This window comes from Bos indicus x Bos taurus, chromosome 19 (genome assembly GCF_003369695.1).
Source record: "Bos indicus x Bos taurus breed Angus x Brahman F1 hybrid chromosome 19, Bos_hybrid_MaternalHap_v2.0, whole genome shotgun sequence".
NCBI classification, from domain to species: domain Eukaryota; kingdom Metazoa; phylum Chordata; class Mammalia; order Artiodactyla; family Bovidae; genus Bos; species Bos indicus x Bos taurus.
Genome location: NC_040094.1, coordinates 37,855,370 through 37,882,990, shown reverse-complemented (window position 1 = coordinate 37,882,990; position 27,621 = coordinate 37,855,370). Strand labels below are relative to the sequence as shown.

The window sequence follows — 27,621 nt, the reverse complement described above, 5'->3', positions numbered from 1 at the left end:
CAGACCAGAAACTTAAGTGTCAAAAATCCAGACCCTGTACCCTGCTGACCTCCTGAAACTAAAGAATCCTCCAGCTAAGGATGCCAAGCTAGAGAATCATGAGAAGTACTGTTTTATTTTTTTGGCCATGCTGAGTGGCATGTGGGATCTTAGTTCCCTGACTAGGAATCAAACTCATGACCCCTACAGTAGATGTGCACAGTCATAACAATTGGACTGCCAGGGAAGTCCCTGGAAGTACTTTAAACCATTGACTATTTTGGGATGGTTAGATATACATACAGATACATAGCAGTGTGTAAGTGAAAAAAGGACTTGAGAGAAAAGGACCTTTCCTTCTGACCTTTTGAGAATCTAATAAAAGTATTGGGATTTTTAAAAGAAAAGTGTACATAAATGCAGATATGCACATATTTGTATACGGTTTAGGAAACAGACTTTGAAGTCATTTCTGAACTTGGGTTAATTAATAAACTGGCTTGAGAAAGCTCCAGTGAAAAGGCAGGAACCTCATCTGCCTGCCTTCATAGTTGGGCCTTGTAGTTTTATTTTGGTGAATGATTGCCTGTGATTGGAAACCAGATGTGCCCAGAGGAGGACCTCCACCTTGTGTAGCTCTAGGGGAGCAGTATTCATGCAGTGGCACCCACAGACCCAGTTTAACCATGGTTGATACCTCAGCTTCCAGTCAAGTTGCCTCTCAGGTCCTTGCCTAGCCTTAGAATTCTTAGTCACCACCTTACAGAAGTGGATCAGGAAAGGTGAATATCCTGTTACAAATAGGTCTCCAGTTCCCCTGGAGTTCATGTGGCTTCCCAGTCTTGGATTAAGTTCCCATTTATCTTGGCTTTCAAGTTTCCATAAGTGGACTCCACCTGGGTAGTTTTCATCATTCCCCTACACAGCCTCCACATACAGCTGGATTAGTCTTTTCCTGTTTTCATTTGGGAAGCCTCCATGTCAGCATTCCCCCAAGTGAAGTATTACAGGTAAAATGGGCACTGTAGTCAAACTTGGAAAACAGTTGCAGTTGCATATTGATATGTTTCTTGAGTTCAGGGCGTCTCAGAACCTCTCGGGATTTTCCAAGGAGACAGAATGTAACGTTTCCTAAAATGGTCTGGAAGGATTCTCTGGAGACCAGTATGCTGTGGGGGCAGACATTTAGATGTTTCTTTGGTACTTACTGAAATGGCCGAACTAAAAAGGAATTCCTTGTGAAGACTTCCTTATTTTTCTGCCTGAGACATGTCTGTAATTGTGGCAGAGACCAAGTCATTGTAGGGGTCAAATGTGCTTGGAGTGAAGGACCTTCCCTCAAATCCTGGCTCTGGGATTTCCGGTGCTGATTGACGATAATACTTGTGGAGGTAACTTGTCTTTTAGAGTGCCTAATATATTCAGTCATTCATTTGTACACAAAAGAGTAGAACTTGGTCTCCTGGAGAAGATGAGCATTAAATTCCTAATTGTGATCAGTGCCCTGAAGGGCAAAGGACAGGTGTTGGGTAAGCATAACTGGAGAGAAGTAGCTGAGCTTGGTTATTCAGGAAGCCCTGACTGAGAAGGGAGCTTGCATAGATGATTGGGTTAGCCAGTTGGGTGGGGAGGGGGGCATGGGCAGCGTTCCGAGAGGGAGAGCCTAAGCACAGATCACAAAAGCTGGCGAGCCTCTGGTGTGCCTAAGGGTCTGAGAGAATATCTGGTAGTGGCTGAGGGGGGATGGGGGGTGAGGATCAAGGAGCACAGGGCCTTGAAGGCCCCAACAAGAATGTCAGGTTGACCTAGGAAACTGAACTGTGGCCAGTAGGGGATGGACAGGCCCACCGTGTTAAAAGGTCCTGCTCTGGATGGAGAACAGTAAGGTGGGAAGCACGGATGCCTGTTCCGGAGGCTGCTGCCCCCTAGGCAAGGGAAGATAGTACCTCCTGTGAATAAGTGTAGTAAGAGTGGCAAGAAGAATTTAGGTATATTTTCAAGAATGACTAACTACGGGGAGGTGTTTAGAGGGGGCAGTGAGGGCTGGGGAGTCACTCCCAGGTTTCTGGCCCACAGCAGGGTGTGCGGCAGTGCCGTCTGTAGACCTGAGCCAACGAAAGCAGTTTGTCGTGGGGCTGCAGGTCAAAAGCTGAGCATGAGGACCATGGATTCTACGTGAGTCCTTCGTGAAAACCCTCTCCAAGGACCTCTGAGCTCTATTGGCACGGGGGTAAAGACAATTAAGAAGCGGTCTGTGTACTTGACAAACCCTGTTGTTGAGATATGTCAGATATGAGTTCTGCAGTGGAAGAATGTGCAAAGTGCTGCAGGAACTCGGTGGAGGGAGTGAATGAGTAGTTGCGGGGTTGGGACCTCTGAGTAAGAATTCACCAGCATGGGAGAATGGCATGTGCAGACACCAGCTTGAGGGGATGTGATGGGTGTGAAACGAGTTGTTGGAGAGCAAGGGCTGCCTTGAGTGAGTACATTGCTTCTGCCCTCTTTGTTCCTTAGTTCTTCAAGGACAAATTCCAGTCTCCCTCCCTGCTCCCAGTCCCGCCTGAGGGCCCAGCAAAGTGCCAGCCCAAGGAGGGAACTTACTGAATGGTCAGTGGCTTCAGCCGAAGCTTGAATGTCTCCAGCTTCAAACATGGGAATAAAATCTTCAGCCCTCTCTTCGTCACGTGGGGTTGTCACAGTGAGCCACCTCCCAGGACCACAGCTGGGCCAGGACAGTGGCCCCCTGTCACCTCCCTGAGGTGTGGCCTTTTCCCTTACTCCAGAGCTCTTCAAATGACTAGCTGCCTGTGACCTCAAAACAGAGCGATCAGTTGAGGGGCCACCTCATACACGAGAATTGATGAAGGACCTGGGCCCCAATTCTCCAAGTCCAAGGACACATGGATTTGGGTCCTTGAGGTTATGATGGTGGGTAGGCATGGGCTACCTGTGTCCCAAGCCCGTTTTCCCACCTCAGAGGACCGGGGCTATTTAGTGTTTCCCTTTACAACTCTGGAAGAGGTCTCCTGGCTGCTGACATGCCAGGCCCCTGGGCAGGGTGTTGAGCCCAGGTCATCCCTGTCCGGTGCCCTGCACCAGAGAAAAAATCATTCGCTCTTCATTGGTTTATTTAACACTTGCTGTGTTATGGGCACAGGATTGAGAGAAACGGGGGTAGGAAGGTATCAGTGGGACGACTTCTGCTATGCAGTGAGGTCCGAGTGTGTGGGGTCATTCACTAGCTTTCAGAGGTGACAACAGCACACTTGTGCACGACTGCTGCTTGAGACCGAGAGTCCTGGGAGGAGCCCAGTGAGTTCAGCGTGGTGGGAGGGACACACGAGCACAGAAGACACAGAGCAGAGGGCTGGCCTGGTCGGCTGGTTGGCTGCCACGTCCAGGTAAGGAGAGGGGTTTCGTCCTCTGGGAGGCGGGGCTGGGGGCTCTCACTCTGACCCGTGGTTCTCAGCCTCTTTGCCTGGGAAGAGTGCTGCACATAAGCAGTGGTTAGGGGAGCCTTGCTGCCGCCTCCACCCTTGGAGGCCTTCCCTGGTCATCCACTCAAGGCCCTCCATTTGCCCAATTCAGGTTTCTCCAACTGTAGTTATTTAGGGCAATCAAATTCCAGGTTAATCTGGCAGAGCTTCTGTTTTTCAATCATAAATGCCTCTAGATAGTGGATGAGCCAACCCTCACTAATCCTCTCTAAAGAAAGGGAGTGGTAATCCAGCACTTAAAATTCCAATGGCCCTCTGAGGGTCCCATGAAGTGCCCGGACTAGGGAGCAGGAGACGGTGTTTAGTCCTGGCTCTGTTAACAGTTCACCGTGTGACTTTGGGCAAATTGTTTCCATCCCTGAAAAATGATGATTTCTAAGGTTCCTGCCAGCGCTTTGCATGGAGGGACGTGCATTTCCATGTTGGCACTGGGGTGACTTCCATGGCCCTTCAAATGAAATGGCTCAAACACTTGGGAAAAACTCTTGGGGGGAATATAGAGAACTTTCCCACCTTGATTCCCAAGAGCCTCTGTTGGAAGGAGCAGGTGTTCTATCAGGGAAGCTAGAGAGGGGCCCACAGGTCTGCAGCTCTGGGGGGAGAGTCAGGATTAAGGAAGCAGACGAGCTTGGTGTCTGCTCAGCTATGTCACCCCATGCCCTTTCTCTTGAGCTTGCTAGCTTGAGCTCTGAATCTTTCTACAGCCTGAGTCACTTATCTACTGATTCACTTACCTTCTTGTTTATTTATTGAACATCCCCTTGAACGCCTTTGTGGTTGTGGCCCAGGCCAGAAAGCGTCAGCTGATAACCCCTCCCAGAGTGATATTGCCTTTATTTAGGTTGTTGAAGACAGAAAATACCTAAGACTCTAATAAATTAGGGAATAAGGGGCGTGTTCCAGGGTCTGGAGAACCACACAGCATTCTCTGGCTTCAGCTGGTCCTGAGTGGGGAGCAGAATGTGCCTGTGTGTGCTGGTGGAGAAGCTGTCACCTACCTTCTGTAGTTGCTCCTCCTCGCCCCTGGACCACTGGTTCTCGCTGATACCCTTGTGATGAAGAGAGGAGACAGAGAAGAAAGAGAGAAAGTGAAGCAGAGGAAGAAAAAAGACAGGACCAGAACTGGGGACTCAGGAATAGAGTAATTTCTCTAGGAACTGAGGTTCTTCATTCACTGATTCATTCATTGATTCCTTCCTCTTTCTCTCCCATTTTCCCTCCCTTCTGCCCTTCCTTCCACAAATACTTCATAAGCGCCTCTAATAGAAACTGTGGGGACAGGAGATGGCAGACTTTTACCTGCCCGTGGGGTGGTTTTTACTCTCAGGACACCAGCCATGTGACCCAGCAGAACAGTGCAGGGTAGTATGCCAAGGAGGGCGCCATGCCCAGGCCATGAAGACAGGGTTAGGGTTTTCAGTTTTAAGGTCCTTCTGGATTGATGGTTTCTTCAACTCTAGGCTTTAGACCCATGGTAATTTTGAACCTTTGGCAGAACTGGATTCATCGCCATCTCCTCATCCTTGGAGCTGCTCCCTCGGCGCACACAGACCACCTCTCCAAGGAACCAACCAGGAAGCCTATGCAGCCAAACCACTCTGGCCCCACCCTCAACAATGCCAGCCTGTGCACCCTGGCCAGAGCATCTCCCTCACCTCCCTGACAACTCGGTCTTCCCCAGGGAGCATGTGGGGGGAAGGTGTGGACAACACTTACCTGTTCCCTCTGACTGGATGGGAGGTATTCCTAGGGGAAAGAGAAGAAATAAGGGTTGCACTGCTTCCCTGGGGGCCCAGTGAGATGAAACAGCTCATGGCTCTTTGGGATCCATGCCTTTGGTGGGTCTTTGGGGACTCTGGTCACTCCCTGTTGTCCTGGTGTGACTGGGCTACACCAGGTACATCTGGGTAGGAGGCAGTTTAGGGTAGTGGGAAGTGTGCATACTGTGGAGTCTGCCTGGTGCTAGTCAAGCGTCCTTGGGAAAGTACTTAGCCTATGTGAACCTTAGTTTCCCTGCTGGTGATAAAGGAGATATTAGGAGATTTAACCACAAGTGAGCACAGCGTTCAGTAAATATTTCCCGTATACCCCCACCTCCTGCTTCCTGGGTTTCTGGATTTGAAAGAGATCTCTGAAATGGCCCAGGGAAGAAACTGAGGCCAAAGTTTGGTCACAAGTTAATTTTCTCTTTTATTTTATGGTGCATGTAGCAGGAAGATTTTCTCTATTTTTAAATGTGTTTTTTAAAGTTACAAAAGCAGTTTCTGAATAAATGCCCACTGTCAAGTGGTAAGGTAGAGTTTAGTGTAGTAAAAGTCCCCCTTAACTTTTGCTCTCCCTCACCTTCACTTCTATCCTAGATATAAAACACTGGTGACAGTTTGATATTTATCCTTCTGGAACTCTCCCTATGTTTTCATGTGTGTGTGTGTGTGTGTGTAAGTATGCAGTGATTTTTTTAAACATGTAGGCTCGTATCTTATATATTGTTACATAACTTGCTTTTTCCACTTAGCCAATATCTTGGAAATCTTTATCTTTCCACAGATCTGCCTCATCCACTTCAATGGCCACAAAGGCTATGGATGTGCCAGACTTCCCTGGTGGTCCAGTGGTTAAGAATTCACCTTCCAATCCAGGGGACTCAGGGTCGATCCCTGGTTGGGGAACTAAGATCCCACATGGTACAGGGTAACTAACTAGGCCCATGCTACAACTAGAAAAGTCCAAGTGCTGCAACCAAGACTCAGCACAGCCAAAAAAAAAAAAAAAAAGGCCATGGATGTGTCTAATATATTTTTATTATCCCCCCCCCATTGATAGTTTTTAGGTTATTTTCACATTCTTGCTATTTGGCACACATACCTCAGGGCTTATGTAGCAATAGCATTTCTATTTGATGGATTTCCTGAAGCGAACCTATCAGAAGGTATGCATGTTGCCAACTTTGATGGATATTGCCAAAATGTCCTCCAAATGGACAGTGTATTAAAGTGTATGTAAGTGCCAGTTTTTTCATATCCTCACAAAAACCACTTTTAAAAATTTAGTTGTCAATAAGAAAACTGCTCTCTGTTCAGACTTTTTTCCTCTTTGTCCTCCCAGGATACAGATTTCATGTCGAGAGTGCCCTCAGGGAACATAGATTCATTTTAATAATTCTACTTGAACCAAACAGAATCTCACAGAAAGCTTAGTCTTTGGGTTTACTCACATCAGAGGCAGATCTCAAGTTCTACCACCTCTCTCCATAGACCTCCACAGTACTGAAGGAAGGGCACCAGCAGGGTGCAAAATATTTGTCCCCACCCTTAGGGTCACTGCACTCCCCAGGTGCTGGAGTGGTTTTACCTGTTGCCTGGCATAATTAACACTCTCTGAAATGTCCTGATTTGGATAACAATTGATATGAACACTGTATCCCATTCCATAGCGTGAGTGATCACTATTGGACTGGAGTAAGGGATGCTGAGTCCTGGGCTTTAAGTTAGGGCCTCTGTTTGGGGTAACAGAACCCACCCAGAAGCCTTTGTCCCTGGGTGTCCGCCCACATCTGTCACTCACCTCCTACCTGCTTCCCCATTAGCCCAAAGAACTGGCTTGCTTTCCCCTTCTTCACGTCCCGGAGTTGAAGCAGGATGCTGGGGATGACATCTTCCTGAAGAAGCAGAGAGTTCCTTAGAGTTGAGGGCAGGCTGACAACAAAACAGTCTGAACAATAACAATCTCAATAACCCATGCTCTGCGCTGGCATTGATCTCCTCACATTTTATACAATACTGCAAATAATAACAGCAGTAATAAATGGCTAACGTTAAAGTGTTCCTAAGCACTTTCATATATTAACACAATCCTTACCAAAACCACATAAAGAAAGTACTATTTGGGTCTCCATTTTACAGATGGAAACTAAGGCTCAGAGGGATTACCAGTCAGGATGTGAGATGAAGCCAGCCTCGAACCCAGGTCATCTAACTCAAAGGCTCAGACACTCCAGGCATAATCTCATTTATGCTTCACAACCACCATGTGAAATATCCATCTACAGATGGGGACACAGGTTTGTGATTAGGTGACTTGTCCAAGGTCATACAGGAAGTGGTAGAGTCAGAATCCAAACTCAGTCTGACTCTAGACTCCTGCTCTTCTCTCTCCCTCTGGCACTCCCCTCATCGTCCTGGATTTAACCTGGGCCTCTCATGGCATGTGGCCTGGGGCAGAGGCCACTCCCTCAGGCAAAGACATTTTCATCCTTCAGCTCAAAGTGAAGTCACTCAGTCGTGTCTGACTCTTTGTGACCCCATGGACTGCAGCCTCCTAGGCTCCTCCATCTATGGGATTTTCCAGGCAAGAGTACTGGAGTGGGTTGCCGTTTCCTTCTCCAGGGGATCTTCCCCCAGAGGATCTTCCCAACTCAGGGATTGAACCCGGGTCTCCCACATTGCAGGTGAATGCTTTACCCTCTAAGCCACCAGGGAAGTCCCTCATCCTTCAGCTGGTGGGGTAAAAGTTCTGGACCAAGGACTATAGATTTAAGTTCTCATTTCTCCATTAACCTTTGTGACCTTGGCCAACGGCCTCTCCTTCCCTGGAGCCTCTGATGAAGGGCCTGCTTGGCTCTGCTGAGACTGAGCGATGCTTGCTAGTGGAGAAAGTGATAGTGGGTGACAGTCATTAGACCATCTTCATGTCTTTGTATCCCCAATACCTGGCACAGTGCCTGGTACACACAGGAGCTCAGCATGTATGGGATGCAGGATGGTGAACGAAAGGCCCTTTCTCTGATAGTCTGGGAATAGGGAAGAGGATGGGGTTTCCTTTTCCAGGAAGGGTGAGACAGGTGACCAGAGCCCTAGAGTAACACGGGGTTGGGTCACGGGCTCTTCCATTCCCAGTTTCCCCAGGGGCAGCCCTGAAGCTTCAGGGACAAGCAGGGACCTGGCTGGGGTGAAGTGGAAACCCCCTCGGCTCTCCCAGCTTATCCCAGCTTTTGGGATCAGGAGTGGATTGTTTTCTAAGCCTTGGACTAATTCAGTCACTTCCAGTCTGTCTCTTCTCCAGGACATCAATGGCTGGGGCAGCTGTCTCAGGCTGGAGTCATCTAGCCTGGCCAGGAACCGGAAAAGTGTCTTTGGAGATTTGGACCCATTTCTGAAAAGCTTATGAAAAGCACTTTGCCTTGGTAAAAGGCAGTCTTCAAATGCAAGCTGGACAGAATGTTTTTTTCTTTTCTCCCACCCATTAGGTTTCTGGGGCCCGTTGGGAGGTGTCTTTTACTCAGGAAGGATTCTTGCCCTGACCAGAAGCTCTTCTTACCCCTTTAATTCAAATCCCCAGCTCCAGGGCTAACTGGGAGTCCTGAGATCAAGGGAGAAAATCAGATCATCCCTAACAGAGGCATCATTCCTCATTCAGATGAGATGGTTCCTATATCCCAAATTCTGTGTCTTGGGAAGTAGAGGGATGTTAAATGAGGGTGAGCCAAGAAGAAGCTTCAGATGCAGCTGCAGCATGGAAAGCCCCACGAGGCACTGGTTGAAATCGATGATGTTTCCCACGTAACCGTGTAGAGTGGTCCCTATTACACAGCTTCCCAGCGCCTGGGCCATGTCCCCTGATGGGCACAGACTCCAAGTCAGAGCTGGAAAAAAAACCTTGGGGGCCATCTTTCCCCCCCCCTCTCCCATTTTACAAGTGAGGAAACTGATGTCCTCAGGTCACACAGAGTCGGTGGAGAAGCTGAGACTTGAACCTTTATCTCCTCAGCCTGCTGTCTTCTCAAAGGCACACACTTCCACGTTCAGACAAACCAGGAAGGAAGCCCACCAGAAGGAAAGCCACCAGGCATAGCTGTTACTTGATGGCTTGTCCTGCAGCCCCAGTGTCCTCACTGTCCCCGGATTAGGGGGAGCAGGCCCAGCCCTGTCCCATCTGCCCTCCCGGAGGCTTTCCCTGAGCACTTTGCCTGTGTGTCTCTAGTCCACTGGCCTCGTGCCCCTGTCTGATGGGAACCTCCGAGGCCAGGACCTTTGTCTCTCTGACTAGATGGGGTGGGGCACAGACGCTGTGTCTCTAGCTGTGAGATTTCTTCCCAGTGACAGCACTCAGGTCAGCTTAGTAGGAGAGGCTGGCAATCAAACCACTACTTGTCAGGGAATAAGTTTCTACACATGAGACAAAACAGTGATCCCACTCCAAGTTGACCCGCTTGAAAGGATGTGCTGGACAATGTCCTCCGAGGCACAGATACACAGAATAAGACATTGGGCAAGGTGTACAGTTGTGCTTTTGACGCTGTGTAATATTGGACGCACTGCTTGACCTTTCTATGCTTCAGTTTCCCTATCTGTGATATGGGGATAGAAATGGTGCCTTTCCCACAAGGTGCAGATGAGGATTAAATGGGTTAATATTTATGAGGCATTTAGGACAGTGTCAGGAACATGTATATGTTAAATAAGTTTGTTAAATGAAGCATGAACACACTGTTAATTCCATATATCACTAGGCCATTCAGGTATGAGATAAATCAAATCCCTTACAATTATACAGGTGACGTGACAAATAGATTCAAAGGATTAGATCTGATAGAGTGCCTGAAGGACTATGGACGGAGGTTCACATTGTATAGGAGGCGGTGATCAAAACCATCCCCAAGAAAAAGAAATGCAAAAAAAAAGGCAAAATAGTTGTCTGAGGAGGCCTTACAAATAGCCGAGAAAAGAAGAGAAGCAAAGGGCAAAGGAGAAAAGGAAAGATATATCCATCTGAATGCAGAGACCAGAGAATAGCAAGGAGAGATAAGAAAGCCTTCTTAAGTGATCAATGCAAATAGAGGAAAACAATAGAATGGGAAAGACTAGACATCTTTTCAAGAAAATTAGAGATACCAAGGGAACATTTCACACAAAGATGGGCAAAATAAAGGACAGAAACAGTATGGACCTAACAGAAGAAGATACTAGGAAGAGGTGGTAAGAATAAACAGAAGAACTATACAAAAGAAATCTTAACAACCCAGTAACCATGATGGTGTGATCACTCACCTAGAGCCAGACATCCTGCAATGCGAAGTCAAGTGGGCCTTAGGACTATGAACAAAGCTAGTGGAGGTGATGGAATTCCAGTTGAGATATTTCAAATCCTAAAAGATGATGCTGTGAAAGTGCTGCACTCAATACGCCAGAAAATTTGGAAAAACTCAGCAGTTGCCATAGGACTGGAAAAAGTTTTCATTCCAATCCCAAGAAAGGCAATTCCAAAGAATGTTCAAATTACCGCACAACTACACTAATGTCACATGCTAGCAAAGTAATGCTCAAAATTCTCCAAGTTAGGCTTCAACAGTATGTGAACCGAGAACTTCCAGATGTTTAAGCTGGATTTAGAAAAGGCAGAGGAACCAGAGATCAAATTGCAAACATCCATTGGATCATAGAAAAAGTAAGAGGATTCCAGAAAAGCATCTACTTCTGCTTCGTTGACTACGCTAAAACCTTTGACTGTGTGGATCACAACAAACTGTGGAAAATTCTTAAAGAGATGGGAATACCAGGCCACCTTATCTGCCTCCTGAGAAACCTGTATGCAGGTCAAGAAGCAACAGTTAGAACCGGACATGGAACAATAGACTGGTTCCAAATTGGGAAAGGAGTATGTCAAGGCTGCATATTGTCACCCTGCTTACTTAACTTATATGCAGAGTACATCATGGGAAATGCCAGACTGGATGAAGCACAAGCTGGAGTCAGGATTGCAGGGAGAAATATCAGTAACCTCAGATATGCAGATAACACCACCCTTATGGCAGAAAGTGAAGAGGCACTGAAGAGCCTCTTGATGAAGGTGAAAGAGGAGAATGAAAAAGCTGGCTCAAAACTCAACATTCGAAAACAAAGTTCATGGCATTGGGTCCCATCACTTCATGGCAAATAGATAACAGTGACAGACTTTATTTTCTTGGGCTCCAAAATCACTGCAGATGGTGACCGCAGCCATGAAATTAAAAGATGCTTGCTCCTTGGAAGAAAAGGTATGACAAACTCAGCATATTAAGAAGCAGAGACATTATTTTGCTGACAAAGTTCTGTCTAGTCAAAGCTATGGTTTTTCCAGTAGTCATGTATGGATGTGAGAGTTGGACTATAAAGAAGGCTGAGCGCCAAAAAATTGATCCTTTTGAACTGTGGTATTGGAGAAGACTCTTGAGACTCCCTTGGACAGCAAGGAGACCAAATCAGTCAATCCTAAAGGAAATCAGTCCTGAATATTCATTGGAAGGACTGATGCTGAAGCTGAAGCTCCAATACTTTGACTACCTGATGTGAAGAACTGACTCACTAGAAAAGACCCTGATGCTGGGAAAGATTGAAGGCAGGAGGAGAAGGGGATGACAGAGGATGAGATGGTTGGATGGCATCACCGACTTGATGAACATGAGTTTGAGCAAGCTCTGGGAGATGGTGAAGGACAGGGAAGCCTGACATGCTGCAGTCCATGGGGTCGTAAAGAGTCGGACAGGACTGAGCGACTGAACAACAACAAAATACGCTTGCATCTCTTTGGAGGTCTATCAGGCCAGGGGCAACAGCCTTGAACATGCCCAGAGAGGGGAGGCAGACACCCTACCGTGCAGTGTACAGCCTGCTCTCTTGCTATCATGCCCTGCTTTCCCCAAAGGTACCTACCTCCAGGGTCACAGCCACCCAGGAGCCAACTTCAGCATTGACTGCCAGTTCCTTGTCACCTGCCACAATGCATGCAGACAGCCCCAGGAGGAGAAGCAAGGTGACGCAGAGCAGCATCTTGGGACCCTAGGGGACCCCTCTCAGCCCAAAGACTGCCTCAAGCAGGCTTGGTCCTCTCTCTGGCTCCTCTCAGCAGGTGGGGGAAGCTCCACCTGTTCCGTCTTTCCAGCTACTCGGCCTCTTTCTTCAGCTTATCTGATGCCCCAGGCCATTTCCTCTAACTCCCCACCCCACTTGCTGGAAAAGCCAGTGATATCATGAGCTGCCCAGAGAAGGGACCAGGCCTCCTCCACTGCCGCCCCCAGCAGCTGATCTTTGTTGCAACACCACCTTACCTTTGGCCGCATTCCCCCAGGAGGCAGGTGCACAATGGGGCAGTGTGTAGGGCCTAGTGCTTTTGGCTTCCTGACTAGAAGCCCCGAGGGGGCCTTGGCATCTTGGAAATGGAGAGGGGGAACTGCCTGGTTTCTTCCTTCCCCTGTAGGAGAGGCCTCTCCCCAGAACTTAGTATTCTACCACTAGTCTCCCTTTCCTGTCACTGCACCCCTTCCTTGGCATTCCCCGCCATGTCTTGCCCTAAGAGATCAGTTTAGTTCAGTTGCTCAGTCCTGTCTGACTCTTTGAGACTCCATGACTGCAGCACGCTAGGTTTCCCTATCCATCACCAACTCCCAGAGCTTGCTCAAACTCATGTCCATCAAGTCAGTGATGCCATCCAACCATTTCATCCTCTGTCATCCCCTTCTCCTCCTGCTTTCAATCTTTCCCAGCATCAGGGTCTTTTCCAGTGAGTCAGTTCTTCACATCAAGTGGTCAAAGTATTGGAGCTTCAGCTTCAGCATCAGTCCTTTCAATGAATATTCAGGACTGATTTCCTTTAGGACTGACTGATTTGGTCTCCTTGGTGTCCAAGGGACTCTTAAGAGTCTTCTCCAATACCACAGTTCAAAAGGATCAATTCTTCGGCACTCAGCCTTCTTTATAGTCCAACTCTCACATCCATATATGATTACTGGTAAAACCATAGCTTTGACTAGACAGACCTTTGTCAGCAAAATAATGCCTCTGGCTAAGTTTGTCATAGCTTTTCTTCCAAGGAGCAAACATCTTTTAATTTCATGGCTGCAGTCACCATCTGCAATGATTTTGGAACCCAAGAAAATAAAGTCTGTCACTGTTTCCATTGTTTCCCTACCTATTTGCCGTGAAGTGATGGGACCTGATGCCATGATCTTTGTTTTCCGAATGTTGAGTTTTGAGCCAGCTTTTTCATTCTCCTCTTTCACCTTCATCAAGAGGCTCTTCAGTGCCTCTTTGCTTTCTGCCATAAGGGTGGTGTTATCCGCATATCTGAGGTTACTTATCCACATATCTGAGGTTACTGATATTTCTCCCTGCAATCTTGGTTCCAGCTTATGCTTCATCCAGTCCAGCATTTTGCATGATGTACTGTGCGTATAAGTCTTGCCCTAAGAGATAAGGTAAGACTTAAAAAAAATACAAGGAGGAATTGGGATTTGCCAGAAAAATGGCCTCTTGCTCAAATGTCATCAGCTCTAAAATATCTTCCCACTGCTGTCAAAGTGGTCTTTTCAAAGCCCTAACCTGACCCGTCTCTCCCTGCTTACAACCGTCCAGTGTCTCCCCATTGCCCATGGTGTAAAGGTCAAGCTCCCTAGCATGGAATTCAGAGCCCTTCTCCACTTAGTCCAACAGATATAGAACAAGGGTCCTGTGGTCGGAGAGCTGTGAATTCCATCCCCAGGGCCCTCACTAAATAGCTGTGTGACCTTAGGCATGTTACTTAGAATCCTCATCAGTAAAATGAGATTATTAATAGCACATATTTCCAAAGTTGTTTGAGGATGAAATTAGATAATGCATGTGGGGCACTTAGCACAGTGCATGATGGTAAATATTTAATACCCATTAACTATTATAGACGCTGGGTGAGGCACTGGGCGACAGAAGATGAATAAGGCACTGTCCCTGCCCAACAGCATCTCACAGCCTCTAGGAAAGAAGAACTCTGGTTGGCAGATAAGCTGCATTCAGTTTGCTTGTGCCAGCAAGAGGTGGAGGGGAGAGAAGGCTGTGCTCCATGCCCTCAGTCTGCCCATTTCTTGCCTGCAGACAGCTTCCCCACCTGTTCCCATACAGGATAAGATTCCCCGCCCCTACACACTGTCCTTAGCTGTTTCTCTGCCTGGACTTCCTTTTCCACGTGGTAAACTCCCACTTGTTAAAGGTCTGCTTAGTGGTCACCCCCAGTAGAGTTTTCTCTTTCCTGACTCCAGCAAGAATTAACTGGCCCCTTTCCTGGGCTTTCCCAATGTCTCCCACTCATATCTCTCACAGCTCTGCACAGGACGTGGTCAGAGGCTGAGCAGGTCGTGTCCTGCGCTGAGGAGGCTGCTGACCGGGGGAGTGCAGACAGAACCTGGCCCTCGCTCTCTCATTGTGCAGTACAGCCTGGCATGAAGCTTCACCCCCTGCACGAAGGTGTCTGGCTCCATTTCTCCCACAGGGTCAGTTGGGCTGAAGACAGCCCTGCCACGCTGCTCTATTATGCCACGAGCGCTCTGAGAGTGGGGCTGTGATATATGTGTGCTTGACACACAGTGGGTCCTTAAGAAACATGCAATCACTCCACGCCCAGGCCAGTGAAGGCGAGATGTTATAAGGGCAAATGTGGAGGTTTAGGCAAGGACACGCTACTTTCTCTCCTTTTCAGGAATCTCCTTGGTGAATCCCAACCTGATAGTTTAGGGACTTCCTTGGTGGTCCAGTGGTTGAGAAGCCTACTTCCAATGCAGGGGACACGGGTTTGATCCCTGGTCAAGCAACTAAGATCCCACATGCTTTGGGGCAACTAAGCCCGCGCCACGACTACTGAATCTGCTCTCTAGAGCCCAATCTCCGTAACAAGAAAAGTCTGAGTGCCACAACTAGCGAAGCCAGCATATAGCAACAGAGAGTCCAGGCACCACAATGAAGACACAGAGCAGCTAAAATGAAAACAACCCCCCCAAAACCCTGATGGCTTCAGAATCCCTGCATTTGCTAAAATGCAGGTTCCCCAGCTCAGCCCCTTCTGACCTAGTCAACCCTAGTTTGTGGGTCTGAATCTACACAGCCCCCAGCCAACTTTCCCACGGGCAGGGCACTTAATAACTTACAGTCCACTTTGGTTCTCCACTTTTGTTAACAAGTTTTTCCGTACAGAGATGAATGGCCCCTTCACTTTACAGACGTGGAAACTGACACTGGATTTCACAAGCCAGCAGGTTGGGCTTGGTCTAGGTTACACTGAGAATTACTGGTTGACTAGCATCCCCGGTCCCTGGTCAGCTGCTTCCCACTTTCCCACAAGAGCAAGCAGTCCATGGCTGGAGGCAGAGTAACAGAATTCACCTGTAGACAGGGGAGATGGCTTCCCATTCTGCAGGTTGAAACCCAGTGACCTTAGGACCCAAGGGCCCTCTCTGAGCTTCAATTTCTCCATCTGCAAATTGGAGCCAACCCTCATCTGGTGGTGGTAAGTGTTTTATGAATGCCCATCCTTAAAGAGCTCAGCACAGTGACTTGCACATAGCATGAGTTGAGTTAGTCCTAACTTAAGTTTTGTGATTATTCTACCTCTGGAACCCTGGACCTTAGCGCTGGTCTCCTGGCCCCAGTTTGACAGAGTGTGGTGGGGGCACAGCGGGGAGGGGGCAGGGGTCACAGGGTAGAGGAGAGGGCGGCAGGAAGAAGGGAGAGAAAATCCCGAAGGTCCGGAAGGCTGGGAGGGAGGCCGGGCACCAGCTGGAAACCGCGGCTATTTGCAGCTTTGCCCTCGGGCTGCGGTCAGGCTGGCGCTCTCGGCCGGGCTGCCGAGCCCGCCGCCCCGCCCGGTGCCCTCGGCCACCCGGGCACTTCCCTGGCCTGCGGGTCCCTCCTCGCCCGATCCTCGCGGCCCGGCGGGGGGTTGGGGAGCCGCTGCTGAGCCGGGCCGAGGCCTCTGGAGCTGGCAGAGCGCGGGGCTGGGGCGGGGGCAGCGCCGGGGGCGGGCGGGCCGCGAGGTGAGTCGCGGCCGCGGCGAGGCTGCCCGGGCGCCGGGTGGGCGCGCACGATTGTTAAAGGCTGCGGTTTGGCTAAGATTGCGGAGCCGAGAGAGGAAAGGACGCAGGAGGGAGGACAGCTAGGAAGAGGGAAACACGAGCCGAGGGCGGGATGCGGGCAGGAAGCTGACGTTTCCTGAGCGCCGACTGCGTCCAAAGGAGGTGGAAAGACTATCCCCACTTTACCGGCCGGCTCGGGGAGGCTGGGTGCCTCGGGCGAGGCCGTCCAGCTGTGAAGCCGCGGAGCCCGGAGCCTGATCGGCCTCTTTCCCTGCGGCTGAGAACGCAAACGCAAGCCGGGGCAGGGGCGGGGCGGGCCGGAACGGGAAGGGGACCGGGGGCGCTGGCTCTCTGGGTTCCCCAGCCCGGAGGACGCCACAGAGACCCTGTTTCAGTCTCTCCCGCGCCCTTCCAGCGCCCCCATGTGGAGGCTCCTTTTGAAGCCCAATCCACTCGCCCACCCCACCTCCGCGCGCGCGTTTCTAGAGCTTGGCGTTGGCGGATCCGGAAGGGGCCAGAGCTGAGTCCTAATCTCACGGCCTGTCCCTTGGACAGAAAGACGCGAGGAGAAAGGGAAGCTGGGCCGCCAGAGGAGGCGAGCCTCCCTGGGATGCGCAGCGTGGTCGTTCCAGTGGAGGGGGCAGGGTGGTTCCTGGTACAAGTAGCCCGGAGTGTGGAATTGGGGCAATAATCTTTGCACCCTGTGCTTGGACCCTTTCAGCGGCAATGGCTTAGTTTCACTGCGAATCTTTGAGATTACATTAATGCATTCATCCATTGATTCTGGATTTGATGAGACCTTACAACGTGGGAGTTGCCCCACAACACAGCTGAAAAAAACAGACAAGCATTGTAACATTTTTAACAGTGTGGAAAGTGCCATGGCAGTGGTATCTGGGGGAGAGAATAAGAATCCTGGGCCCTCTTTACCCATGTTTACAGTGTGGTTACAGTATGGGTACACTTCAGAATCCGCCTACCAATGCAGGAGATGGCAAGAGACGAGGTTCCATCCCTGGGTCGGGAAGGTCCCCTGGAGTAGGAAATGGCAACCCACTCCAGTATTCTTGCCTGGAAAATTCTGTGGATGAAAGAGCCTGTCCATGGGGCCAGAGAGAGTAGGACACGACTGAGTGACTGAACACATGCACGCACACTTCAGACACTTGACCTAGACAGAACACTTTGGGTTCGGAAAAGAGGGTCTCTACACATGGATTATAGACGGAGCAAATGAAGCCATAACCCTCTGTGCCCACACATTGTGTAGGCATGGCAGACAATTTGGCGGCGTTTGTTGCCTGTCAATAATATCCCAAGGATTTCTGAGAGGGCCTGAAGGTATAGGTGGCCCAGTACCAGAAATTCTTGCATCCTGAGAATGATTGAAGACAGTTCCTTTCTTGCCCTTTTCATCAGACCCCTCACCCACCATCAAAGGTGCTTCTTGGCCCAGGCCTATGGCCCTGGGACTTCTTATTCCATCTCCCTTCTCCATCACCTTTCTCCCCAGGTCCCTGGCCCCCACCTACCCACATCTTTTTCACAATTAAATTCTATGAGGAAAGACAAATGTGCACAGTGGCTGGGAGGGGGGGCGGTGTTTATCTACAAGAAGGGTAGAAGTCAAGAGAAGCAAATTAATTGAAGAAAAAAGACTTTTATTAGGGGAAAAAAAAAAAGAGTAGAAGCAAAGTGTAGTGTCTAAGATGACTCCGGGTTTGAATTCTGACCCCATCACTTAACAGTATGTAAATTCAGACATCTAACCTTTCTGACCTTCACCATAAAATAGGAATAATAATATACTTACTTCAAAAGGTTGTAGAGATGTTTACATGAGATAGTGCATAAAAGAACTTCATGCAGCATCAGGCACATTGTAGGCCTTAGTAAATGGTGGCTATTATGATTGCCATTAATACTATAGTTAAACAATAACTCTCATCCCTATTTTACAGGAAAGCCAGGTTAAAGAAAGTCATTTCCGGCATTCCCTGATAGTTTGTCGTCAGGTCAAGAGTTTCCTAAGGACAGGAACTGGGTTTCTCTCAGACTAGGAACTCCCTGTGGCTAGGTCTCTCCGACAAGTTTCAGTGTGACTGGCCTTAAAGTCAGGGTTCAGAAGCTTCAGGCCTAGATGCTGAGGGAGGTATGTCGATCCCCCACATTAGGGAATGTGGGTTCTGCGCAGCCCTTGCCTCATAAGTGGCGGTGAAGTCTCGCCTGTGTGTTTGCTTCTCCCGGAGCCTCTGTGCAATAAAGGCCGCCAGAGCCTGACCCCATTAGTGGGAGAGGCGAAGCTCATGAATCCAATTGGCATTTTCTTCCTGGATCTTAGTTAGCGAGTGTGGCAGAGAAGTGAACTGCTAAGTGAAAACAGAATTATAATGCACCATCCTTTGTCTACCAAGTGAGGCCTCCAGACCCCACTGTCTGCAGAGCAGTTTGTTTCTCAAGTCAGGGAGGACACTGGAGCCAGCCTCTCAGAAGTGGAAGTGGCACCCATGAGTGGGCTAACTTGGCTAGTGCGGGTGGGGCATGAGACTCAGGATTGACCCCTGTCCTGCTCTCTCTGACCGAGGTCTGGAACACGTGGGCTCTCAGAGGAATGCTGGTTCAGTGAGACCCTGTACAGGCTCCCTGAGGACTGGGGAACTGAGAGACGAGGCCCTGAGTGCCAGAATGGGGAGTGTGGCTTTTATCCAGCAGACACTGGAGTTACTGAAGGTTTTAGAACAAAGGAGTTATGTGGGATTGTGTTTTTTCCCCTTCATGGGTTCCCAAATCCTCCTCACCTCAAATATGCATATGTTAATGCCTAGAAAAAGGGCTGGCAGAATACACATAGGTGGTCATGGTGGTAAATTTTGAGATGGAGAAGTAGGTAAAGGGAGGTTTCCATTATTTATTCAGTACCCTACATGATTTGAATATTTTACAGTGAGAATATGTGCACTTATTACCTTTACAATTTAAAACAAGGTGAGAAATAATCTAAATGTCCATTATCAGGAAAATAGGTAAGTCCATTGTGGCAGTAGAATACTACACAGCAGTAAAAATGAATAAATTAGAGTGTCTATATCAACGTGGATAAAACTCATAAAGTGTTGGGCTAAAAAAAACCAGGTGATATCAGGATACCTAGACTATGGGTCCATCTACATAGAATTTAAAAGCATGAAAAACATATATCCATATTATAAATGGACATACACATGTAGTGAATGTGTAGGAGGAGGAGGGAGGGAAAAAGCAAAGCAGCCCCCCAAACCAACCTAAGTAGTGAGCATTGAAGTTTGCTTTGAGATTATCTATACATTTTTATGTGCCTGATATAACTGAAGCATTTTGAAAAAAAGAGGGATTATAAGAAAAAAGGAAAAACAAAGTTGAAAACAGGAAAGGTTAACAGTATGAAAAGTGGAGGAAGTTTTTGTTTTTTTTTTTCTTTCGAATTTTTTGTTTTGTGTTGGGGTGTAGCCAGTTAACAATGTTGTGATAGTTTCAGGTGAGCAGGGAAGGGACTCAGCCATCTACATACATGGATCCGTTCTCCCCCAAATGCCCTTCCCATCCAGGCTGGAAATGCGGAGAAAGATTCAGTGACAGACTTGGGGGCAGAAACCCGGCTGACCCGGGGTAGGCGAGCTCCCACCAGCGTTTGAGCCCACAGGCACAGGGTCTGCTTTCAGTTTCCTGTTAAGAGTCGTGACAAGAGGGTCCTGAAGGCCCATCGTCAGCCAGTGGTCCTGGGGACTTCCTGTGGTCTGGATGCTGCTGCGCTGGGGCCCGTGAGGGGTGCTGACAGTCTTTGCTGCTGCTGCTGCTACAGTGAAGCTGTCCTTGTTTCTTACCAAAGAGTCAATGGAGTCATCACCCTGGGAGGGATTCATCTGAGGACCCAAGGGGTGACAGTGGCTGGACCAGTCAGTGCTGCTGGAGCCGTAGTTTGGCTCTGAGGCAGGGGGTGACCATGCCGAATTTGGCAGGAGTCAGCAAGTCTCTGGCACCCAGGGGGGCGGGTGGGCGAGGATAGTGTTGAGGCTTGAAGGCTCGGGGAAGCAAAAGCCAAACCCTGGTGCCTAGGCATGGAGAGTGGGCGATGCCCAGGCTTGGCAGACAGCAGGCTGAAAGATGCTGTGCCAAGATGGGGAGAGGGGCTGCCAGGGTTGGAGATCAGAGGAGCGGATGGGGGAGGGCCGGGACACTGTCAGGGCTTGAAGCGGGAGGCCGCCGGGGGCAGGGTGGCAGTGGGTGGACTGTGAGGATCGGTGAAGCCAGAGGGTGGCCAGGAGGAAGTGGGCAGTGCCAAAGGAGCAATGGGAAAGAGTCAGAGCCAGCTTGGGGCTGGGGGGCAGGGAGCCTTCACACTTATTCTTTCCTTAGTTCTCATTCAGTTTTGTAATAAAAAGAGATGCCTCTGTCAGTGAATTATAAAACCCTAGAGTTCAGGGTTCAGAGAGACCTCTGAGGTCATCGTTTCCAATTCCTTCTTTGTACTGGTGGGGCCAGTAATACCCATGATGAGGGACTGACCTTTCCGAGGCCACCTGGTGAGTCTAGTGACATGACCTGGATGGAACTAGGCTTTGTGTCCTTGTCTGTGCCACACCAGTGGAGGGTAGCGTGGAGAGCTGGCAGGTGAGGGGCACCAAGAGTAAAGGACTCTGGTCTTGACTAAGGGGGCTAGTGGTCCTTGGGGAGGTGAGGTCAATCCCAGCAGCAGTGGAAGACCACCTGTGCCCCTGGGGAAATGTTCTGGGTTAATAGTGGAGTGCACCTCCTGTGAGCCGGGACCTTTGGGAGGGATGTCATGGAAATTGTAGTTTTGGTGGAACTCCAAAAAATAGAGAGGTGTTAAAAATCATTAGGAATTTATTTTCAATGGAAATCAAATATCCACAGTACTAGAAAGGATTTTACAAGGCAAAAATACAACATGAAGGTGGGTACCTGGAGCTGACCTTGGTTACTCTGCTGTCAGGGGGGATCAGTCTGTGGTCTTCCTGTTGGCAGATAATCCTAAGGCCTGCAGGCCTGTCGGGGGGACGGAGCTGAGGACTTTCTCTCAGCTTCCATCAGCTGCAGCCCCCCAAAGACATACTGCAGGCCAAGGCAGGTGTCAGTTAGGAACTGCCCCTGGACGACGTTGATCCCTCTTCTCATTTCAGAGTGTGGCAGACTGAGACCCAGGGAGAAGTATCATAATCTCCAGCACAACCACTTTTGCATCATTCCATTTATTTCTGAGATGTGTTTGGGGCCTTGCACATGACCGAAGGAGTGCTTGGCATTCTGGGAGGGCGTTGGTCTGAACCAGGATGTCCCAGAGGGAGGTGCTGCTCCTGGATGGGTGTTGAGGGGACCAGGCCTGGCTGGGCATAGATCAAGGGGGTCATCTGCCCTGTTGTCCTCTGGTCAGGGGAGGGGCCGGTTGGGGCCTGAGTCTGGGAATCCCCCTCCCCACCCCATCCTGATTGCTTTGGAAGGGCGGCCCACCATCAGCGAAAGGGCGGGGTTGCCAGCAGCTCCTGGGGGCTGCAGGATGGGACCCATTTAGCCTCTGCAGTCATCTGACCCTCATGACTCAGGCCTAGCCCTGCCCGTGGAGGGCAATGGGCCAGTCTGAGCTCATCACCATTGCTCAGAACAGAAGTGGTAAACAAGTTTGCCCTCTGCCTCCTGCCCCTGAGAGGAAGCAGGGAAGAGGGTGAGGTGGGGGCCTCCAAGCACTCCACCCGGCCTAAGCCATCTACGTAACACAGGTGCGTGTCACGGGTGTCCATGGGGCCTGTAGGGTGTGTGCTGGGCTCTTACATGTGGGCAACATGTACAGAAGCGTGTTTACCTTCGCACGCGTCCTTGGGGGAGCTGTGGCCAACCTTTTCCAGGGATCATTTCACTTCATCGCTGGTGTCTGGGGGCCAACAGCTAAAGGCCCATGGGGGTGGCCTTAGAACTGGGGGTCCCTGTGGAATAACACCTGGTTTGACCTGCTGGATCTCAGCCTCCTGACCATCAGGCCTCATGGCTCAAACTCATGCTGGGGCTGGAGCCGCGTGGCCTCTGGGAACCTCTCAGAGGCTGCAGATCTTCCTGGGCTGTTGATCTGGGCTGCCTGGGCCTGTGACAACATCCAGCAGGCCCAGTCCTGGGCATCTCCCCTTTTGCTGTGGGCCCTGGCTTGCCTCCCTCTTTCCATCTCGCTCCCTCCTCCCCTCTTTCCTGGGTGCCCGTCTCTGTCCCCTCCTTTCCTTTTATACCCACTTTCCAGCTTTCCTGTCCTTCCTCTCTTCTCTCAGCCCAGTAACTAGCATTGTTATCTGTAGCCACCAGATGGCACCAGCGTACCATGTGTCCCGTCCTAGATGAGGGTACACCCGTTCCATGCCCCTGGCCCAGGGTGAGTAACCACCCTTAACCCTTCACAACATCCACACCCTGCCCAACACCTTCCTGAGACTTTAAACACGGAGGAAAACAGATGCAGCCAAATATGGGCAGGGCCAGGGTAGGGGCCCCGAGCTCCTTGGAGAGGCTCTAATGCCCCTTAGGGTAACACCTATCTCACAAAGGGTATTTGTACACATCACAGGGTTTCCACCTCAAACCCGTGAGCTCCTGGGTAGTGTGCACTGTACACACAAAGAGAATGAAACCCAAAGGAATGAAGTCACTCACCCAGGGTGAGACGGCAAATGCAAGGGAGCGTGAACCTCAGCTTTGCAGGTTCCCAAACCTTGGGGTTCCTGGGCTGGCAGCAGTTGGGCAGGGGTCACCAGAGCAGCTAGGGCCCTTGAGCACTCTCTTCCATGCTAAGGCCCCTCCACTGTCTCTTTGGTGTCTCTTTCAAACCTGACACAGAACTTCACCAGGAAAGTGCCCGCTATTATTTTAGTCTCTGGGTCGTCTCAGGATTTAGGCATCTTTACACTAACCGGTTTCTTCTTTTCCCTTTGGCCTCTCTATGTAGGTTCACGCTCTGTTTCTTCTAGCAAGGCTGAAATGCAGAAGAGGCAGCCCCTCTCTGCCTTCTGGGAGCCCCCAGGCTGGTGGGAATCACAACCTTGCTCCAGGAGCCAATCGAAAGGGGGACGCAGAGGTGCAGCTTTCTGGAAACCTCTCCTGGTATAGAGCCAGGGCCAGGTGAGGGTATTCAAGGCAGGCCTCCTGGAGGAGGCAAGGGTCAGGGCTAGGGAAAGGTAGGCTCAGTGAAGGCAGCACCCTGTGGCAGCTGCTGAGTGATCCTCATGAATGAGGAGCAGCGGGGGTGGGCTCACAGCCCTGGAATCAGGGGAGGGGATGACACTGTCCCTAACTTGGGCTCAACTTCCCTCCTGGCCCATCCCCCCACCCCACCCCTCACCCTCCTGTCCCACTGGGAGGCCTGTTGTGGGCTGGGGACAGGAGGCCCAGGGTGGGGTCCCTTCCCCAGGGCCGGAGCAGGATCCTGGGCCGGCTGTGGCAGTGCCCAGGAGCCAGAGAGGAGCCGCCGCCCCCCACCCCGTTGGGCCCCTCTGTAATTAGGGCTATTTTTAGGCCCTTCTTCCTTCCTATTTCAGGCCTCTGGACTGGGCCAGAGAGTGGGCTGTCCTGGGGCCGCGGGCTGGAGCCGCTAAACTGGGCCGTGGCGTGGGAGCTGCAGCCACAGCACAGACCACAGCCCGGGGCGGAGTTCTGGCAGGGGGAGGGAAGTGGGGACGTGGCCAGACCTGAGGCAGGGCCCAGTGGGGGCGTGTCCTTGGTTCATCTGACCCCTCCCGGGGCCCCTCACTGATTTGCCCCCGCTCCCACCTGCCAGGGTCCATCCTTCTGCCCCTCCTGGCAGCCTTGCTGACTCGAGGCTGTTAGCCCTGGGCCTGTCCCACAGGGGTGTCCAGAGTGTGTATAATAGTTTACTGGGCACTTACTATGTACCAGGCACTGATCCAGCACTTTACCTGTATGAATTCATTTACTGTGTACAACAACACTACGCGGTCAGTGATGAATTATCCTAATTTTACAAATAGAAAACCTGAGGCTCGAAAGGAGCCCATTTTTTGTGTGCGGGGCTCAGGGAGCATCCTGTGGAAGGATGGGGGTTGGGGAAGGGTGCTTCGTCCACTTCCTCGGATCCCAGTGCTCCGTCAGGCGCGACTCCCAGGAAGTGGCTGCTGATCTACCGGTCCCTGCTCTGATGGCCCATGGCCTGTCCTGCAGGCGGAAGGGTGGGTCTTGCCCAGCTGGTTCCAGTTAGGCACAAGAAAGCTGGCGAGGGGTATATTTAGCCCTGGTTTCTGGAGGAGCCAGAGGTCTTTCATCCTTGGAGGCGCTGGCCACAGCAGGACTCAGCTTGCCAACGCTGGGCTCCTGGGCTGCAGGGCAGACAGGCTTTGGGCAGGGAGCGGGGTCAGGGAGGAGAAGGGGCACATGTGATCCTGTGCATCTCTGTGGCTGGCGGGGGCAGTGTGAGTGCCAGTCAGGGCCTCTCAGTTCTGAATGCCATGCTCAGGATGTGTCTAGGTTTGCAGGCTCTGGAGAACTGGGCTACAGTCTATGGAGTCGCAAAGAGTTGGACACGACTTAGCAAGAAAACAACAGGCATTGGAGGGCTGGCCTGGAGGTAGACCTGCTGCCTGCCCCTGTGAGCCTGGGTCCAGTTAAGGCCTAGCGTGTCTGTGGCATGGGGTTAGCCGGGCCTGGGAGTCTGGGGGCCTGTACTTAAAAGTAAGCAGGAGAGGTGCTCAGGGGACAGAATTGCAGGGACAGGAAGAGGGTGGCCTTTCCATTCTCTCTAAGGAGACTGACATGTTTGGGCATTGATGTTTTGGAGAAGGTGGAAGGTTGTGGGGGCAGGTATATCTGTGTAAGAGAGAAACAGGCACACGGAGAGGCTATTACATGGTGCCAAGTGGTGCTAGGTGGTGAGGGTTTGGGGTGTGCGGAAGGTGTGCGTGTGTTTGACTCAGTGCCACAGGCTTTAGGCGGTGGGCACCCTCCGTGTGATGGGGCTGGTGGGCTGGGACCTGTGTGGTGTGGGTGACTGTGTTGCTGGGATCTGGTGGCGCCTGGGAGTGAGATGACACACCAGTGGCTGTGGCACTGCTCCGCTGTAAGTGACTAGAACAACATGTGACCCCATCGTGATGTTTCTGGGGGGCAGCCTGTGAGTATGGTGGTAGATGAGGGCTGTTTTAAACTGTCCAACTTTGATCCTGTGGGGTTGTGTAATTATCCCCCTGGATGTTGGTCTCTGTGCGTGTGAGCCTGGGAGTAAACACATGTGTGGATGCAGAGTTTGGGACTCAGGCTGTGTGTGTGTGTGTGTGTGTGTATGTGTGTAGGCTGTCATTCTGGGTGTGACTGGGTATGTGGATGTAGCAGGGCTGCCAGCTTCCCACTGCACATGAGTCCCGCTCCCACTGCAGGTCATGGCCCACTGCCCTTCTGGGGACCCCTACCCCAAAGCCACAGGCCCTCTGGGCTGGAGGGAGGGAACCCTACAAGTCATAAGCGCCTGTCTCTCTCCTAATCCTCTCACCCCCACTCCCTCCGACCATCCCCACAGACGGCAGGCTTCTACCTGCCCTGGGGCGGGAGGCAGGGGAGAGAAAGAGGAGCCTGCCCGCCTGCCCGCCGCCCCTCTGTCGTCTCTGCACTCAGACAAAGAGCTCACCCTGGTCTCTGTGGGCGTCTGGGAGACGCTGGGGGGATTAGCTGCCCGCGCCGCCCTCTCCCAACCTCATGCCAGCCCACCCGGCTGGCACCGACACCTCCGAGCCCAGGGGCGGTGCCCTCACCATGGAAGCCTCTCCCGCCTGGAGGGTGTGTGTGTGTGTGTGTGTGTGTGTGTGTGTGTGTGTCCCCTGCCCCACACCTGGATGGGAGCAGAGGTGCAGCCTGATGAGAAGTGGGGTGCACAGCTTCCACTGCTGGTGGCGCCACCTTCTCCCCTAGGTTCCCACTTCTCTGTCGCTCAGCATGTGCTTGGCAGGCCTACATCTGGGGCGGCACCCCTATGTCTTTGAACCTCTCATTCCTGGCTCTTGCACCCCTCCCCCACAGTTGACTGCAGCTCCGACCTCCCATTCCTTCCCTCTGCATTCCTGGGGGAGGGTGTGATCTGGCCAGTAAGTGCTGAGAGCAAGGGAGAGAAGGCTGTGGGCGCCAGTGGGCGCCCCTCTGGGGAGGTCTCGGCCCACCCTAGAGAGGTGAAAGCGAAAGTCACTCAGTTGTGTCCAACTCTGCGACACCATGGACTATATAGTGGAATATATAGTCCATGGAATTCTTCAGGCCAGAATACTGGTGTGGGTAGTCTTTCCCTCTTCCAGGGGATCTTCCCAACCCAGGGATCAAACCCAAGTCTCCCGCACTGCAGATGGATTCTTTACCAGCTGAGCCACCAGGGAAGCCCAAGAATACTGGGGTGGGTAGCCTATCCCTTCTCCAGGGATCTTCCTGACCCAGGAATCGAACCAAGGTCTCCCGCACTGCAGGCAGATTCTTTACCAGCTGAGCTACCAGGGAAGCCCTAGTGAGGGCAGACTGTTCAGAGGAGCTCAGTGCAGGAGACATGGGAATGACATCGGGTCTCCTCTTTCTGGGGAGCCACCTATGGCTTCTCCATGGGGAGGGTGACTGTAGACTGGTCTGGTCGTACCACCTAAGGTTGAGGCTTTAAGTCTAGCACTTCCTTGGTACTGTGCAAAATCAGAAATGATTTTCAAAGTTCTTTCACATTTACTCTCAAGGATTTTCTCAACAGGTAGGGCAGGTTTTGGGGTTTCCCTGGTGGCTCAGTGGTAGAGAACTGGCCTGCCAATGCAGGAGACGTGGTTTCGATCCCTAAATTGGGAAGGTCCCCTGGAGAAGGGCATGGCAACCCACTCCAGTATTCTTGCCTGGGAAACCTCATGGACAGAGGAGCCTGACTTCAGGCTACAGTCGGGTTGTAAAGAGTCAGACTCAACTTAGTGACTCGACCGTAACAACAAAGGATGGGTATGGCTGTGTTTCCCAGTTCAGAGGCGTTTGGATTGAGGCTCTGAGAAGTTAAAGGATTTACTCAAAGTTACACAACTGGTGAGCAACAGATACAGCCAAGATCTTGGTCTGTAAGTGTCAGGGGATACCCTTTGGATCCCTCCTAATCCCCGTGGCTGGGCCTCTGCCTCGTCAGTCCCTGCCACCCCTGAAGACTCTGCTGCTTCGGGAGACTCTGGAATGGGGGCAGGCCAGTGGGAGCTGGGTGAGCGGACCCTGCTCCGCCCTGAGTCACACCCCATCCTGAAGCAATCGGGGGCC

General features: G+C 51.1%; 1 protein-coding gene across 2 annotated transcripts; it reads right to left on the bottom strand.

Annotated features, from left to right (window-relative positions):
• Positions 1-3,089: 3,089 nt before the first annotated feature.
• On the bottom strand, positions 3,090-12,866 carry TAC4 (tachykinin 4). Of its 2 annotated transcripts, none has more exons than XM_027518945.1 (5): positions 12,164-12,866; positions 7,041-7,134; positions 5,193-5,222; positions 4,475-4,525; positions 3,090-3,469 (listed from the first exon to the last, which is right to left on the bottom strand). In XM_027518945.1, exons 1-5 carry the CDS (start codon positions 12,278-12,280, stop codon positions 3,426-3,428), a joined length of 336 nt encoding a protein of 111 aa, XP_027374746.1. In that variant the 5' UTR covers positions 12,281-12,866; the 3' UTR covers positions 3,090-3,425. The 2 variants fall into 2 exon arrangements, with proteins under 2 accessions (XP_027374746.1, XP_027374747.1); XM_027518946.1 differs by having other exon boundaries at positions 3,090-3,457.
• Between the last annotated feature and the right edge of the window lie 14,755 nt (positions 12,867-27,621).